This window comes from Hesperophylax consimilis, chromosome 16, assembly GCF_061612785.1.
Source record: "Hesperophylax consimilis isolate HC1 chromosome 16, BYU_Hcon_1.0, whole genome shotgun sequence".
NCBI lineage: Eukaryota > Metazoa > Arthropoda > Insecta > Trichoptera > Limnephilidae > Hesperophylax > Hesperophylax consimilis.
In genome coordinates, this window is record NC_142851.1 from 26,021,709 (window position 1) to 26,039,198 (window position 17,490).

The 17,490-nt window shown below is 33.5% G+C and overlaps 1 protein-coding gene across 1 annotated transcript in view; it reads right to left on the bottom strand.

Annotated features, from left to right (window-relative positions):
• Window positions 1-17,200, bottom strand: part of LOC149416944 (luciferin 4-monooxygenase-like) — a 38,709-nt gene extending 21,509 nt beyond the window's left edge. Inside the window, exons 1-3 of the mRNA XM_089641079.1 lie at window positions 16,606-17,200; window positions 13,883-14,090; window positions 141-459 (exon numbers count right to left, since the gene is read on the bottom strand). Coding sequence (XP_089497205.1) covers window positions 141-459; window positions 13,883-14,090; window positions 16,606-16,725 — 647 coding nt within the window. The 5' untranslated portion in view covers window positions 16,726-17,200. The remainder of the gene's footprint in view (window positions 1-140; window positions 460-13,882; window positions 14,091-16,605) is intronic.
• Window positions 17,201-17,490: the final 290 nt, after the last annotated feature.

Sequence of the window (17,490 nt, forward strand, 5' to 3'; positions counted from 1 at the left end):
TAGTTTAAACTTATCTTAAGACCTAGCATTTAAAATAAAATTTATTAAAAATGGCAAATGACAATATTATGTACAATGTTTTTGGTCGTGACCTAGGTAACATTCATAAAACATAACAGAAAATAAAAACATATACCTACATGAGGTGACCGTTGCATATAGAGAAGTTATGATGTGTCAGGATGACTCCCTTGGGCAGACCAGTGGTCCCCGAGGAGCAGAGGATGACCAAAGGATCGAGCACCTCCACGTGCACAGGCTTGTAGGAGTTGACATTGTTAGTTTCCTTGACCAGATCGTTATACATGATCATGTTGGGCTCTGCGGCCTCTTCTCCAATTGCGATCAGCTTCTGCACGGAGGGGATGTCGGTGACTGCGTCTATGATATTGTACACCGTGAAGGGGGAGCAGAAGATCATCTTTGGTTTGGAGATGTTCATGGCGTGGATGAGCTCATCTGGAAATTAATTGAATATATGTAATTGTTAAAAATATAATTGTTAAAAATATAATTGTTAAAAATATAATTGTTAAAAATATAATTGTTAAAAATATAATTGATAAAAATAATTGGGCTGTTCGGAAAGTAACCACAGATTGGTTATAAATAAAAAATAGAGTCAAGTCTCTCGGCAGTAGAGGGGACAGGGGATGGATTCCATATGTTCACTCACTTGAAAAAGTGGTTTGGGACTCAGCACTTTGATAACGATGAACGTCTTTAAAAGGCTGTGACAAGTTTTGGTCACAACATGATTTCAGAATGAGTTTGTATGAGATACTCGAATACTGAAATGAGGCTCTGAGGTATCCCACCTCAATTGAGGTGAGTTGTGAGGTAAGAAGTGTGAGGTACGTATCGTAGTGGGATGGCTTAACATTTTCGTATCTTGGGAGTTGAATGTAGTAATGTAGTGCCGATACACAAACACCTCACCGCCTGAACAATACCAACTATTTTTACCTCTACCTTTTGTGAGGTGGTGAGATATTTAACATTCTAGTAAGAGACATTTATAGTGCTCTTTTATGAGAAAATTAAATTAGTAAATTTTATTTACTAATAAATAAATAAATTCTAGTTCTATGCGACCATATGAGCTCTTAACAAAAGCGAATAAATTAGCGAGAAAGGGTTAAGGACAGTGGCGGTTCTTCCCTTAGGTCAATTGGTGTTTGACCCCCCAAAATTATAAGACAACAATAATAATCAATTATGTGCATCAAAACAACTGGTCTAATTCTTATTTTATTTAAAATGTAACGCGAAACAGCGGCGGCGGCGAGTGACTACCAGTGACATCTGTTGTCTCTAATAGAAGCTTTCATTCACAAGTCCACACGATTGGCTGGGTCAATTTAAAGAATGTCCTCTTTGGCATCTTCTGTCCCTATGCGCGCCATAGAATAAACGAGATGGCACTATATTTTTCGTCGAAGTAAAAATTAGGTACCGAAGAAAGCTTAGGGACGTTTAGGTCATGACCGTGGGGGTGACAACACGATGAATATTATATGTTTTACAGAGATGGACATAAACAAATGTCGGTTTTTCATTTACACGCTTGTACTGTGTGGAACGATGGTTGTTTTTCAATTGGATAGTTCGAGAAACGTTTGGAATAATTATTTATGTTATTATCGATTTAGAATGAAGCTGTAGAATGAAACAAAACAAAAAAAGTAAAAGATCATTGTCAAATAGAATCAAACTCTTATTTTATTTACTTTAATGTTGTGCACAACTACATTAAAACTAAACATCTTAAAAATAATTTGCCGTAAGTAGGTACATGGATTGTGTATTTATTTCAATGGAAATATTATAACAAATTGATATAGATAATAATATATGGGCACACATTTTTTTCAAATGACCTACCACGACTGGATCCTTAGAGCCGCCTCTGGTTAAGGATACTATTAAAAATTTATTTCCCCGAATATAAATAGCTATAGGGGAAAATACTGCGGTAACTACGGGTCAATCCGCACCAAATCATCCAGGCCATGTCACCCACCATCTCAGATTTTGATGAAACTTTAAATTTTTAATCCTTCCATATAGATAAGAAAATATACCAAATTTTACCTTCCTACCTCAACTCGTTTTTTTTTTATGGGCAGTTGAAGTTTGGGCAAAATAAGCATTTTTACATATTCCGAGCACTCCGGAAGAGCTTGTACCTTCAATGAAAAAAAATTGTATCTTTGTCATTTATAGTGCAAATGCAATGAAAATTTTCAATATTATCAAGAAAACTATGCTGATTGCAGAAAAAAATAAATAAACCCTTTACATTTATCTAATTGACTTTAAAAAATTACCAAAAGTAATTTTTTAAGTAATTTTTGGGACGGAAAAGGTACTTTACAAAAAAGCAATATCTCGGGAAGGTACAGTGTTAATGAAGTAATTTTTTTTTTTATTCATATCTACAAATAGCATAGAATCACATACAAAAATAAAATTCATGGCATTTTACTTGCTTCAATAAATAAAATCCATTTTAAACTTTTTTCAAACTTTTTGTAATTTTTTTTTATTCTTATCTACAATAAACATAGTACAACCTAAAAAAATAAAACTCCTGGTATTTTGTGTGCTTCACAGTGTAGAAACGTTTTTAAAATAAGAAATCTTTATCGTACAGAATTGTTCTAGGTTTTTTTAAATCTAGATACAAAAATAAATAAAATCCATTTTAAACTTTTTTCAAAATTTTTGAGATTTTTTTTCTATCTATTTTTAGTTTGTAATTGGGCAAGTTATAGTTTAGGTATATAGCTAGTAATATAGGTTGAATGAATGGACTAATATCAAAGAAACAGTCCTAGAGACAAGTCACTACATGGAAATGATGTATCTGCAACAAGAACAAGACAGAACATGAAAATTACTATCTGCCTCATCACTAAGTTTGCAGGATACTACATGCTTTGTTTCCTCTGACATGCTTAGTTCTGAGTCAGCTTCAAAGTAGTGATCATCTATATAAATACAGTAGTTGTTTCATGTTATGGTGTACGTTGTTAAAATGTCTCTAATCGAAACAAGTTTAGTTAAATGTAGTGTGGGACAACATAATGGTACTGAATGTCACAAAAAAAGTTATACTAAGTCAGAGAAATTTAGTTACAGTTCCCTTTCATGAATATGTAGAACATCTTGTGAAGAGTCTTGTAAAACTTCTTCCTCATTCTTTTATAACAAAGTCTCAATCAAAATATCTCAAAGAGTCCCTAAAAGCACAGCTTCAGATAAATGAAGCTGTTGTGTTATTAGACTTCAGTGAAAACTTCTCCTATGTTATCCAGAATGAAGTCCAGGGTTACCACTGGACGCAAGACAGTTGTTCACTCCACCCAGTGGTAATTTACACTTGTGAAGAGCCTGGCAAAGATCTCACAGTGTCAAGCTTGTGTGTAATTTCAGATGACTTGGAACATGATGTAAGTTTCGTTTACGAAACTCAAAAAATTGTTGCTCAATTTTTAAATCAAAAATTTCCCCAAATTCAAAGTGTTCATTATTTTACTGATGGTTGCGCAGCGCAATATAAAAACTGCAAAAACTTTTTAAATCTGTGTCACCATCAAAAAGACTTCAACTTGAAAGCATGTTGGTCGTTTTTTGCTACGAGTCATGGGAAATCTCCCTGTGATGGAATAGGTGGAACAGTAAAACGTCTTCTAACTAGAGAAAGTTTGCAACTTGGCCCTGGCAACACTATCACAACTGTAGACAAAACTTTTAAGTTTTGTCAGTCGAGAGTAGAAAATATATATTTTTACTTGCTGAGAAAAGAAAGCTTATTCACTTGCAGGCAACAATTACAGCAGCGTTTTTCACAAGCTAAAACAATACCAGGCACTCGAGGTTTCCACTGCTTTGTTCCTCTGTCTGAAAATGAAGTTGGCACAAAAAGGATAAGTTCAGATTCAGATTATGCTTTGATTTTTAACTTCAGTGGGGAACGAAATCGCTCTGAGCAACTAAGTATGGTACAAATTTGTACAAACTCTTATGTAGCTTGCGTATATGACAACCATTGGTTTTTTGGACTTGTGGTTTCCAAAGATGAAGACGAGTGTGATGTATCAATCAAGTTTATGCATCCTTTTGGCCCAGCTCCATCCTTTTACTGGCCACATCAAAAATAAGATATTTGTTTTGTTCCACTACAAAATATTTTTAATATCGTTGACCCTCCCACAACAAAAGGTTCAGGAAGAGCTTACTACTTTCTTGAAAAAGACGTTCATCATGCTGATCAAAAGTTCAACCATCTTATGGGTCAGATCAAGAATAAAAGTAAAAAATGAACTTGAACATTTATTTGTAAACAATATTATTGTAATGTACTTTCATTTAACCTAATCCTACATTGCCTGTTTTATTTTTATTGTATTTGTTTTTTAAAGAGTTAACTTTGTATTGAAAAGAGTTAAAAAGTTGATCTTGTTATAAAATATTGCTATGGTGTATGCATTCAGGGTAAGGAACAAGGTACATTATTTTGTTGGTGCCTTAAGCTTACATTGCAAGCTTACCAGCATGTTGTAAAGGACCGAATAAGTTTGACTTTTTTTATTTGCAAATACAGTATCTAGATTTTTAAAAACTTGGAACAATTCTGTATGATTAAGATTTCTCATTTTAAAAACGTTTCTACACTGTGAAGCACACAAAATACCAGGAGTTTTATTTTTTTAGGTTGTACTATGTTTATTGTAGATAAGAATAAAAAAAAAATTACAAAAAGTTTGAAAAAAGTTTAAAATGGATTTTATTTATTGAAGCAAGTAAAATGCCATGAATTTTATTTTTGTATGTGATTCTATGCTATTTGTAGATATGAATAAAAAAAAAAATTACTTCATTAACACTGTACCTTCCCGAGATATTGCTTTTTTGTAAAGTACCTTTTCCGTCCCAAAAATTACTTAAAAAATTACCTTTGGTAATTTTTTAAAGTCAAGTAGATAAATGTAAAGGGTTTATTTATTTTTTTCTGCAATCAGCATAGTTTTCTTGATAATATTGAAAATTTTCATTGCATTTGCACTATAAATGACAAAAATACAATTTTTTTTCATTGAAGGTACAAGCTCTTCCGGAGTGCTCGGAATATGTAAAAACGCTTATTTTGCCCAAACTTCAACTGCCCATAAAAAAAAAACGAGTTGAGGTAGGAAGGTAAAATTTGGTATATTTTCTTATCTATATGGAAGGATTAAAAATTTAAAGTTTCATCAAAATCTGAGATGGTGGGTGACAAATCCAAAATTTTCTGGATGATTTGGTGCGGATTGACCCTAAACTTATAGTAGATTTACAATTTATATAAATATATAAATACATTATCTGATAAGACGGTACAGTTTACAATGTAGACGGTACCTACCAGCGAACAGCATAAAATAATAATTAAGTTAATTTCCTTATTATGGCAACATTCTGTGTCCAAGACAACGGTCCGTCAGTCCGCTGACCGATTGATTCTTGATTTCTCGTTCGTCTCGACTGGTTGTGCCCTTTTGAATACCGTCTACATTCTAGAATCGTCCATGTAAAATTTATTGTCGCGTATAACAATGTGTTCAAATAAACTCAGTGAATTTCAATATTCTTTTATTAAAAACAACCTTCTGATATTGAGAGTCCTTTAGGATCTGTTTTACCCACAAAACAAAAAAAAACACTAAATTGGATACCCCGACTTTACACATATTCTAAAACAAAAATACAATTTTTCAAAAAAAAATTTAATAAAAATTAAAGCACATGGCGAAAATTTAGCGCCGTTGATCAAGAAATTAATTATTTATGTAATATTTAAGAATTTTATCGTGAACATGATTAATTACTATTCTGATTATTGATTTCAATCTAGTGTGTGTGGAAACATAAATGCCGTGTTTAAATTATACGCAATATACAGTTAACCTATGGCCCTGGATTAGATAAAAATCAATTATGAAATTTGAGTACCGTAATACATTAGTTTCTGAAAGTGTGTAATCTCAAATGTTATCAGAATGCCTACGTATCTTTATTGTTTGTTGAAAACATTTATTTATAAACCAACTTGCGGCAATGTATTATTTTTAAGGTAATCGTGAAAAAGCGGTAAAAGGTGAATCTACACCACATTCGGAGTCATTTTTGTAGATTAACTTTTTTTGATTTTAGCTTTCGTTTTTGAGTAAATCCGGTGTCCAGGGTTGGAATTTTTAGGTCAAAATTGAAAAAAATTGTCCTTAAAGTGTAAAGTACACCCGGCTCCAAAAGTTTTAAAAACGCTTTAGTTGACAAAAAAAGGAAAAATCAAAAAAAAAAATCAAAAGTTTTTTGGGTTCTCTATGTGAAGAAGATTCACCAGTTTCCCGCTTCTACTACGAATTTTCGGAAACCGTGTACATCAAAGAAGCCATTCATTAGATGTTAAACAAAATTTAAAATAAAAACTTTAAATGGAACAGACTAGCAATTTAACAAAAGAAAAAATATTATGCCGTTTTTCCTGTCAAATCTCAATGGCCTGTAATATTTTTCCGAAATCGGCGTTACTTAGTATTGCCATAGTAATGAAAAAAATTAGTTCCACTTTATAAAATTTCTACACTTTATAATCAAACTATACATGGATTCATGATGTGCAAATTTGAATGCACACTGAACTTATGCTTATCTTATCTATTTTGTAATATGGATTTAATAAATAATTGAACAATCATGCTACATGTTTAGTTGAGGAGATAATAATATGAAGAAAAGACAGGAAGAAAAATAACCATCTTGGTTGCTTGAAAATAAGTTAAGCAAGCCGTGTCAGTTTATGAGGGGCCTCAAAAGGTAAGAACTCAAGTAACATAATATTTGTAATAAACTTATTATGTTATACACTGCGCAAGTTTATATACAAAATTAGTTTAACCTTTGGCGAGCCAACATAGCAAACGAATCAAGCATCACCACGTGCGGAAACTGGGTAACCCCGTGGATTTTACTTTTGATGATTTTTGTTCAAAATACATACAAATTGAACAACTGACGTGGTTTCCGGGAAAACACTATCACAAACGGACCTCATCGCTTATATGCAGTGGCGTGCACAGAGTTTTTAATCAGGGTAGGCAGTAGGAAAACAATATTTCAATGAAAGCCAACTTAAGATTATGATAATCATTTCATTAGTAAAGTTCTTTTGCATTATTATTTATCTTTGTCACATTTGTGACTTGTACCGAAAGGCACAACTTTTTCGACACTAACACAAAAGAGTCGTCCAGTGAATACACATTGCGGCACATAACATGTACATTTATTTGTGCAGAATACAGTCCATATTTGAATATGACATGTGCGTCATTTTGCAAACTTTCTGCATTATGCCTGTGACAGACCACGCTATATTCTCGTGGCTTGGCCTATTTCAACAGATCGCTCGACATACATTCCTATTGGTAGCGATATGCTGAAATAGGCAAAGCCATGATAAGTATAGTGTAATTTTTCTCTCACTTTAGACATGTAGATTTGTAGCCGGAACTTCAAGAGTAATTCTTACAATAATTTTATTAATATTTATATTCTTATGTAAGTAAGATAGGGTGGGCAGTGTTTATGTGCCTATATGGAATGCAAACATCTGCATATATATAGTATTCTCATTTCACAATGTTTCCTTTATCACTGTCCGTTGTATATACATAATAATATACCAAAACATGCACTGTCATATCGGGTTTTGTGAGCGTTTTGGCACAGTCTTCAAGTGTGCCGATATATCAATGCACTTTACATTTTTTTTTTTGTTAATTTAGTGGCTGTTTTATATTGTAGGGCATAACATATAGGTACAACATGAAAAATATTAAAACTGATACCTACAGCCAAAGAATAATATATTAATTTGGGGTAACTCAGTAACCCCACATGATTACAAGGTTAGGAAGAATTTATTGTACACATTAACTTGCGTCAAGGCATCAGTTTACTTAGTAACTCATTGAGAAAAAACTCGATCTTAAATAAATTATGGAAGAATTTACACATAATTACAATGTATTTGGTACTAGTCATTCTACTGAAGTGGTTTACAGTGACATTGTTGTCAAAGAACAAATACATACTTGGACAAAATTTGCAACAAAATTTTTACACAGCTAATATTTTTGATACAATACTGAAGAGTTCCAACAGTTCGGAACCAGTGGAACTATTGCATTCCCATTTGGAAGGTCTGAAAGGATCTGGAATTATTCAGAACTGATCACTAATTTTGTAAAATTCATCAAACTTCAAAGTTAAAATTCAATATCTGTTATTATGGGCCAGTTATTTCTCAGAACTGCAATAAAAAAACTTTGATAAAATTGTTTTTTGTTGTTTAAAATCCTGTGAAACAGCCCGTCCTAAATGTTGATACTTAACGTAAAGAAGAATGAACACTTTTGTTGTTCAATTGATTTTATAATTGAGATGTCTTATTGAATCATAAATTATAATTATGTCTAGTTTGGTGGATCACAATAATTAAATCTATTCAAAACAGTCTCCATTGTCAAGAGGTAAGGTTCTCGACTACAAATCCGGAGGTCGCGGATTCAAATCCTGGCGTGCACAAGTAAATTTTATTCAATTAATTTGTGTTGTTTTCTGGCAAAAAAAAAAAAACTTTTCGTGTCTCTGTATGTGGGAAGAGTTGCATGTATTAGGGTGAACGATGGTTTTACAGGGTGGTTTGATATCACACGCAAGGCTGCGAAATGCGAAAATATGCTAAATAATGTGGTTATTCAATCAACACCTGGATAATTGTAAGCAAAAATTGAAAGAAGTGGGATTGGGTGCAAATTTGAGTAATATGAAAGTATGTTGCCCGTTGTATGCCGATGATGAGTTGCTGATTGCTAACAGTATGGAAGATCTACAGTCTCTCGCGTCTAGGATGAACGAAGTATTTATGAAGAATGAGTTAACGATGAATGTAAGTAAGTCTAAAGCCATGGTGTTTGAAAGAGAGAGTACGAAAACAGTGTGCAATATAGTTGTGAAGATGAATACTTGGAGCAGGTGGATGAGTTTGTATATTTGGAAGTATGTTTACAAGAGATGGTAAGGCTGACAGAGATATTGAAAGAAGGGTAAATGTAGGTAACTCCATTAATGGAGAAAGAACACGGTTCGCGCTAACAAAAATATATCCATAAAAGAGAACTTAGCAGTCCACAATTGAGTGCTGGTACATACCCTGATGTACAGCAGGAAGGCATGGAACTGGCAGAGGAAGGGTGAAATTAGACAGAATGCTGTAGAAATAAGATCTATAGTATGTGTGGTAGAACCATGTATGATCGTGTGAGAAATGTGGAGATCCACAAAGAATACAAGGCTGTTATAAGCGTAATGAGTAAGATTAAGAAAGGTACTCTTAGATAGTTTGGGCATGAAGAGCGAATGAACGAAGAAAGGAGTATAAGGAGAATATATGATGCAAATGTGAATGGTAGAAGAAGTATTTGACGCCCGTGGAAGACATGGCATGATCAAGTGAATCAGATACTTGAGTCGGGCCATGTCAAGAGTCAGAATAATAGAAGAGTATGTATGAGACGATGTATGAATGTGAATGAGGCAAGGAGTGTGTGCCAAGACCGACTTATTTGGCAGTACGTCCTCTCTGCCTACCCCAGCGGAAAAAACGGCATGAGGGTTAGTTAGTTAGTGTTGTTTCACGACTTTTAAAAATTATATATAGTATATTTGGAGCACCTTCCAGAGTGGAAGATACTCTCAGTATTTTCCTTGTGAAAGACCAACAATCAAAATTGAAACGTTGTTTGAAATGGCTTTATGTTTGGTGACCAGATGTGAATAAGCCAGGTATTACCCCACTTTCCTCTTCTCGTCTCCTTCCCTTTTCAATACCTTCATCATCACAATATATTCCAATTGGGAATGCCATATCTCACTGACTCCATGTGGTAGGGAGCAGATGGAACTATTATTTACATAAATTAAAAAAAAAAAACATGTTTCAATTCTGAATTGTGATCTTGCAAACTCAATGATACTAACAGTGTCTTCCACTCTAGAGAGATATGCAAATGATATAAAACCTGATTATTTACATTAGGTTACAAAACATAGGTAGTGAGTAGTCATTCAAGCAATGAATAGAGGTTCCGCATCAGAGATATACTGACTTCTTTGAATGCTTAATTAAATCTAAGAGCTGAGTTATAAAAAATATTGTAACTATGTCTAAAGACCATGGTTATTGATTCTTATCAATCTCTACGGCCATTATACAAGGTCATACAGCTTCATGAACTACACAAATATATATTTTTTTAATTGCCATGACCTCAAAATAACTAATAATCACAGCATGTGAAATTTCATACAAGAATTTAAAGTATATATTATTTTTTATTATCAGCTATTTTCCATCAACTAAGTATTTAACTATTTTCGAATGTATTTACATAGTTTGAAGTTGTGTGTTCAACATCAACATAAAATTTAAAGTAATTTTTTTGTATATGTAAAGAAAAATATAATTTTCTTTAATTCAAGGCAATGCCGAGCTTGTCTCGTCATTGTGGCTGTGTGTGTCGTGGACTGGCTGGATGTGCGCCACAGTACCTACACAGTCGACTCGATATTTCGTAATCTATGGTGACATAGTAAAAATAATCTATGGGTTGTGACAAGGCAGATTGATGGGAATAATTTAAATAATTTGTAATTGCTATTGTGATTGTGATAAAGGAATTGACATAACAAATTAATAACATTAAATGTCGTTTCTTTCATTACAGGTAATGTTTTGTTACTGAATGCTTTCTTTATGTAAATCTTGTGAGATTAACTAAATAAACCTCTTCTTTCATTACAGAGAAACTCAATTGTGTTTTAATTGACTGTCATTCAAATCACAAGGAAAATATCATTATATATATATAAAGGTGATAAATAGATTACGTGTTATACAATTTTTTTTTAAATTTCTTAATTTAAAATTTTCAAAATGAGTTGATGATTAACTCATTCCGAAGACAAGTATTACGCATTGTTAAAACTGAACAAATTACAGATTATAACTGTCAGAATTAAAGACCGTAGTATCGATTACACTGGTCGACATTTATTTTTTTAAGTGCAGTCCCTTAAGCATAGCTAATTTTTTTATGTGTATTTAGTATCCATAAACACGAAATGAAACAAACAAAAAAAATTTATAGGTCAGGTTTTTTTATTATTTAACAATGTTTTTTTACATAATTCTTCCATAGTATGACGGGTACTTACTTAACAGAATTTCAAAACTAATTCAATTTAATTTTTTTTGCTCCTGATTTGCGCTTGTGAGTATCTTGAGAGTCTCTCTGCAGGGTTCAGCAATAGTCTGCTAGCATAGATGGACTCCACTTTCCTTGGTATCGCTTTTCCATAGCCGCAATGTCCTGGTGAAATCGTTCGCCGTGCTCATCACTGACATCTCCCATATTTTCGGGGAAAAAATTCAAATGAGAGTGAAGGAAGTGTATTTTTAGTGACGTGTTACATCCCATATTTTATAGGCCATGAGAATTTCAGATACAATGCTGATATAGTCTTCACTTTTATGACTTCTAAGAAAGTTCTCGACAACATTCTTGAAGGCTGACCAAGCGGCTAGCTCGACTGTTCTCAACACTGTTATAAAATTCGGATCAGTCAAGATCTCCCTTATTTGTGGTCCCACGAATATTCCCTCTTTGATTTTTGCATCGCTGATCTTAGGAAACTTTTGCTGTAAGTAAATCATGCCATTTCCATCCTCAGACATGCCTTTAAAAAAATTTCATCAAACCCAATTTAACTCATACCACTCCTTTGTCGAGTGTGGCTCGACATTATATTTCTTACACCAACTCCTATGTCGAGTCATACTCGACATTATAGTAACGCAATTTCGAAAAATAATTTAAATTATCAAATGTATTTTTTTTTCTTTTAAACACTTTATATCTCATTCTCAATATTCCGAATACGCAAAATACATATATCTCGTCAAGTTTCGCCTTTTAGATAATTTTTAAAATCGTATTATTTTTAACCTTGTAAATGCACTGCGCAGTTATTTGGTTGCGACGCATGTAAGTAGGTAGGTACTTGCCTGTCTACCTGCGTAACAATAGGAAGCGCTGAGGGATTTCTCCCAACACATAACAAAGGATTCTTATACCTATTCACTTGTTATCACATAATATTTTGTTCTGTTTGTGTATTTACATTTGTTTTTACTGTTTTTAGTAGCAAATATTTCGTGGCCGAGAAAGCACATGTGTCGTTCGGTCTTGAAAATAATACTCAGTAATTAGGTGAAAATATAGTTTTACATTTCTTTTTCTTCATAATTAGTGATTTGTTAGTAATAATTTAACGTGCTTTATTATATACCTTGAATAAAATAAAAATGCCCCGGATAAAAAAAAAACAATCTGTGATCAATGAATATGAAAGTGGTGATGACCAATACATGCTTGAAATAGACAGTGAACTTCGTTTACTTGAAAATGACAGAGATGTTCCTCCTTCTCCACAAGTTCCATTTTCTGATGAGGACGATTCCGATGAAGATATTATTATCAGAAGAAGAAAAGTTAGAAGTTATTGTGAAACTTGTGATAGGAAACCTGGCCTCCATCCAGGAGAATGTTTCAAGAAATACCACACACTGAAAAAGTTTAAGTGAATAAGGGCATATTAAGTTGTTAATTTTATATATTTCTATGTTTTTTGTACTCTATGTAAAGAAAGAGTAATAAAAATTACATATTTTAAAATTTTTTGTTTAACTTTTTATTGAGGCCACTTTTTATCCCTTTTTTGTAAATTAATTAAGGAGTTGGTAGTAGGTAATTAAAAAAAAATTAGGAGTGCAAAGGGTTAATGTGTAAGGGTGGAAGAAAGATATTTTTAGATTTTACTAAGGGAGCATGTTGAACATTCTTCGTGCCAGGTTTAAGGTGCTTTCTAGTAGGCCAGTCCTTGGTCTTTCCTGTCTCTGCTGTCCCACTCGCACAGAAAACAACAATACTTTGTGTATCCCGCTTGCAGTCCTAGTAGGAGCCCTATTACTTTTATATAACCACATATTTTCCATTCGTATTATACATATTTAATTTTTGTTAACAGCAGCTTCATGTTGTCATAGTTCTCTTTCATGTTTGTGAGATTCAAATGACATTCAAGCCTAGTTTTGCCATATTATAAAAAAAATCAATGATAACTCACGAATAGATTATGAATTAATACACATTTTATTAAAACTTAAAACCCATAAAAACCTGACGTGATAGAAAAAAACTAATCACATATCTGAAATCAGCGTGAAATTTCCTGTCAGATTTGGCTATTTTCGTTAAAGGGACAAAAAACGTGTTGACCAGTGTTATTATTGAAATAGAAGAAATTAACTTTTTTGATTTGTCATGACTCATGAGGCCTTCTTGCTGTCAGATTAAAAATATTCAGATAGGAGTTCAGCTTGCCGTAATCTTTGACTATTGCATTTCTTAAAATTTGCTCCTACTTGAAGGTTAAATGATACCTGACTATTCAAAGTAAAAATTCAACATTATATACCCAATATTGTCAATGGCAAAGAGGAAAGAAGAGAAGCAGAGGCAGAACACCGATAGATGGAGTGGCCAAATATCAACTATGTCCGAAACTTGGTTGGATGTTTGCGAGAAGTGGTGGAGCCTTGCTCACCAAGGAAACTGGAGTGGTAGTCACGATCCTCAGTGATGAGGAAACGAGTAAAGAAGAACTAGTAGAAAACTTAATTGAAAATAAACAAATTAAAATAGACACTCACCTCTGCTGTAGAGGACATTCAAGGTGGCGTTGACGGCTCCTGCGAACATTACGCCGATGGCGCACACGGTGAACTCAAATCTGTTCTCGCACGATATGGCTATCACATCCCCCTTCTTCACCCCCAGCTTCCCCAGGGACACGGCCATGTTGACGCTCCGCTGCAGGATCTGGGCATAGGTGACCCCTTCACCCGTGCTAACGGAAATCTGAAAATATCAAGTTTTATATTATATTCAACAAGTCATTCAAAAATGCATTTAAACATTAGGTCGGGAAAACATGAACTGCTACAAAAGCAACACATAGCGACTCCATAGTTCTAATTGAAATCATTACAACATAACACATGTAGAGTATCGACTGCTTATAGCACTTCGGAATTCCCAGCCGAGCCAGGAAATACAAGAACTGTATGGGTTTAAAAGAGTAGGCACAGATATAGGAATGCATAGAGTCAAAATAAAATTAAAATAAAAGTTAAATTAAGGCAACCATCAGATTATTTTTAACACATTATAAATTACATTTACTAAATACCAATACATTTGAAAGACCGGCAATATGAAAATAGACTCAAGTAACTGAGATTACCAAGGTTAAAAAAAAAGAAGAGAAAGGGGTGACTTGATTAAGACTTTCAAAATTTCATCTGGACGTTATAGTTGCCCTGGCATTCAAGACATCTTAACCACCAACAAAAATATAAATCTCCGTGGATACTCAAAAAAAAAATTAACAAAACTTTGCATCCAATCGTAGAAAACGCTTCCTTGCATATATAGTAGTGAATGCGTGGAACAAACTTCCACAACATGCCATCGTTGTTACTAATATAAACCAATTGAAAGCTCGATTTGATTCTTAATAATAATACCTATTTGGTTAATTTATATAGCGCTGTTTTAGCGCTGGAGAATATCAGGAAAAACTTCTTCCCCACAGTATTTTATTTAAATCCATGAGATCCCTACCGGGTAGCTAGAGAATTTCCAAGGGAATAATTCCCACTTTTTTTTTCGTGTCTACTGCATTTGCTTTATAGGTGTTCCAGATTTGGATTAGAGAAACACTCTTCTTATTAATCGTTTTGCACGTCTGGCGAGTATTGCGTATACTGGATGCGAAAGACGCACAAGACGCGCAATATTCGTAAGACGCGCAATACTTAAGAACACATACTAAGTACAAGATTATCTTTGAGATATCTGTTCCAAACGTCTGTTCTAGTATATACGCTTCACCTCTACACTGCCTGTACATGGCCTAGATAGCATTGAAGGTATGTACAGTAAAAATTGAATGAACCTTTGAGAATATTTGAAAATCTTCTACCACCATCAGAGTAAACGGAAAATGTTGCTCGTGTTGTGATGGAGGACTTAGCCAGTCGAGGAATTGAACTCACGGCGCCTGGATATGAACCAGATGCGATGCAAACTCAGCCACTAACAGGTCAATTACATAATATATTATTATCAAAAATATTTCGGTAGTTTCCTAAATGTTTTATAATTTCCACGTTTCGAGTGGCAAAATAACAGGACCTCTGATGACCCATGTTTGGTAGATAAGCTTCATGATGAAGTTGCATAATCCGTGTATTGTTTTATCAATTTTCACTTTTATCTTTTGTTATCACAATCATTCACCCCTCTTTCCTCTACTTTGGGAATAGCTCGCAAAAAATCACTTAAAATGTTTATTTTTATTTAATTATACTTCAAATATTCAGGAAATATTTAAAATACCATATTACAAAAATATGTCACGCATTTTGATTATGAACTATGTGCGTAATAATTGTTTATTACTCAAAACGGAATGCATAATAATAAATATAGGATAGTTATTAACATTTATGTTATGTATAATTTTAAAACCAGTTTGTGGATTATATTATATTATTGACCTAGATAGATAGACGGAGAAAAAAAATCGCACGAAATAAATAAAAGATTCAATGTACCTATTTTATGTAGTACGTAGGGGCAATTATTTACAGAGATATTTTGAAATATATGAGTATTTTGTTAGGGCTTTTCATTGTAATCAAGGATCATTGTCTAATAACAAAATCAAGACATGTTTGTGTTTTTACTTAAATCAATTTACAAAAATTCAGCTAAGATATTTTATATAGGATTTCTTATTTATAACTTAACTAGCTGACATGTACCCGGCCTTGCTGGGGGTTATCCTTAGGAGACAGACATATACCATGGCCTTTTTTGTAAGCCTTTTTAAGATATAAAATTCCGTAGTACATTATTTTGAGGTATCTCATGAGGTTTAGCCAGCGTTAGCAATGTATTTTTACAACTTGATTATAAAACATCGACTTTTCTCTGCTTTGTATAAATATAATATGCATGTGTTATATATGTAAACCTTCAGGAAGAAATTCTCTAAATGCTAGTGAAAACCCTATCAACATTCGTTGCGTGGTTTAGAAGAACTAAGCGCACAAACACATACGCGGATAGCGACTTTATTTTATACTATTTAGAGATGTAGGATTATTTTTGTATTATTGCGTCCATCCTTTTAAACTGATTAAAATAATAGTGTAAATGATAGTTAGTGTTAAATTAAGCGATGGTGGGCGTCTAAACACCTTGGTCGGTCCATAATCTAAGAATTATGTCACATAGGCACATTTATTATTATTATTATGTATGACATTATGTTAAATTGTACATTGTATAGTGAGCAAGGGTTTACCTGGGCAGTAGCATCTCCACCTTCTTTTAATCGCGCCAACAAATATTCACTGTAAGACAAATGTAGAGGGCCCTCGATTTCAGGAGGCCCGCAAATTATATTCTTCATATTATCAGCCATAGTAATGCTTAAAACAGGTGTAGAATTAATCGATTCACTATCACAACTGAGACACCAACCGAATTTATTTCTTATCTGACAACTATTATCTTAGAAATAATTGAAACCTTCAATCTAACATTGCGAAAAGTAACGCCTATGAATTCTGGGATGTTGAGATAAGAACCACGTTAGATGATGCCTGCTCGACTTCTACGAAACGAATACACACTACACATCAATTTGCTTGAGCATTTATTGCTTCGTTGTGAGTGGTTTATTTATGGCTTCGTTCATTTAAAAAAAACCGAAAAAATGACAGCTGAGCCTCGGTCGTGTAATCGCGAAACTGACGCGAAACAGACACACCATATGCACACTCCACGCGGGTTGCGCGATTAAATTTATCCCATTTGCATTTCTGATAACACGGTGACGGGTGGTGACGGGCGGCGTCTTGGGGCGGCAGGGCAAGGAGCGGTGGTGAGCGGTGGGGATCGGTCTTGAGGCTTGAGGTGACAGCCATAGTGACAGCTAATCGTCTTCTTTTTCTAATATAAGGTGATGGTGTTTTTATGTACATAGCTTGTAGTTGTATTATGTACGTACCTACCCAGTAATTACAAATAAGTACTACTTACCAGATAATGATTGCATTTATTAGTATCAATATGAGTCAATTATGTAATTTATTTTTATTACAAGGGTGTTTAAAAATAAAAAAGCAGCCTTTGATGAAACTGGTGGGTACATTTTTTTTAAATCTAAAGAAAAAAAAATTATTCC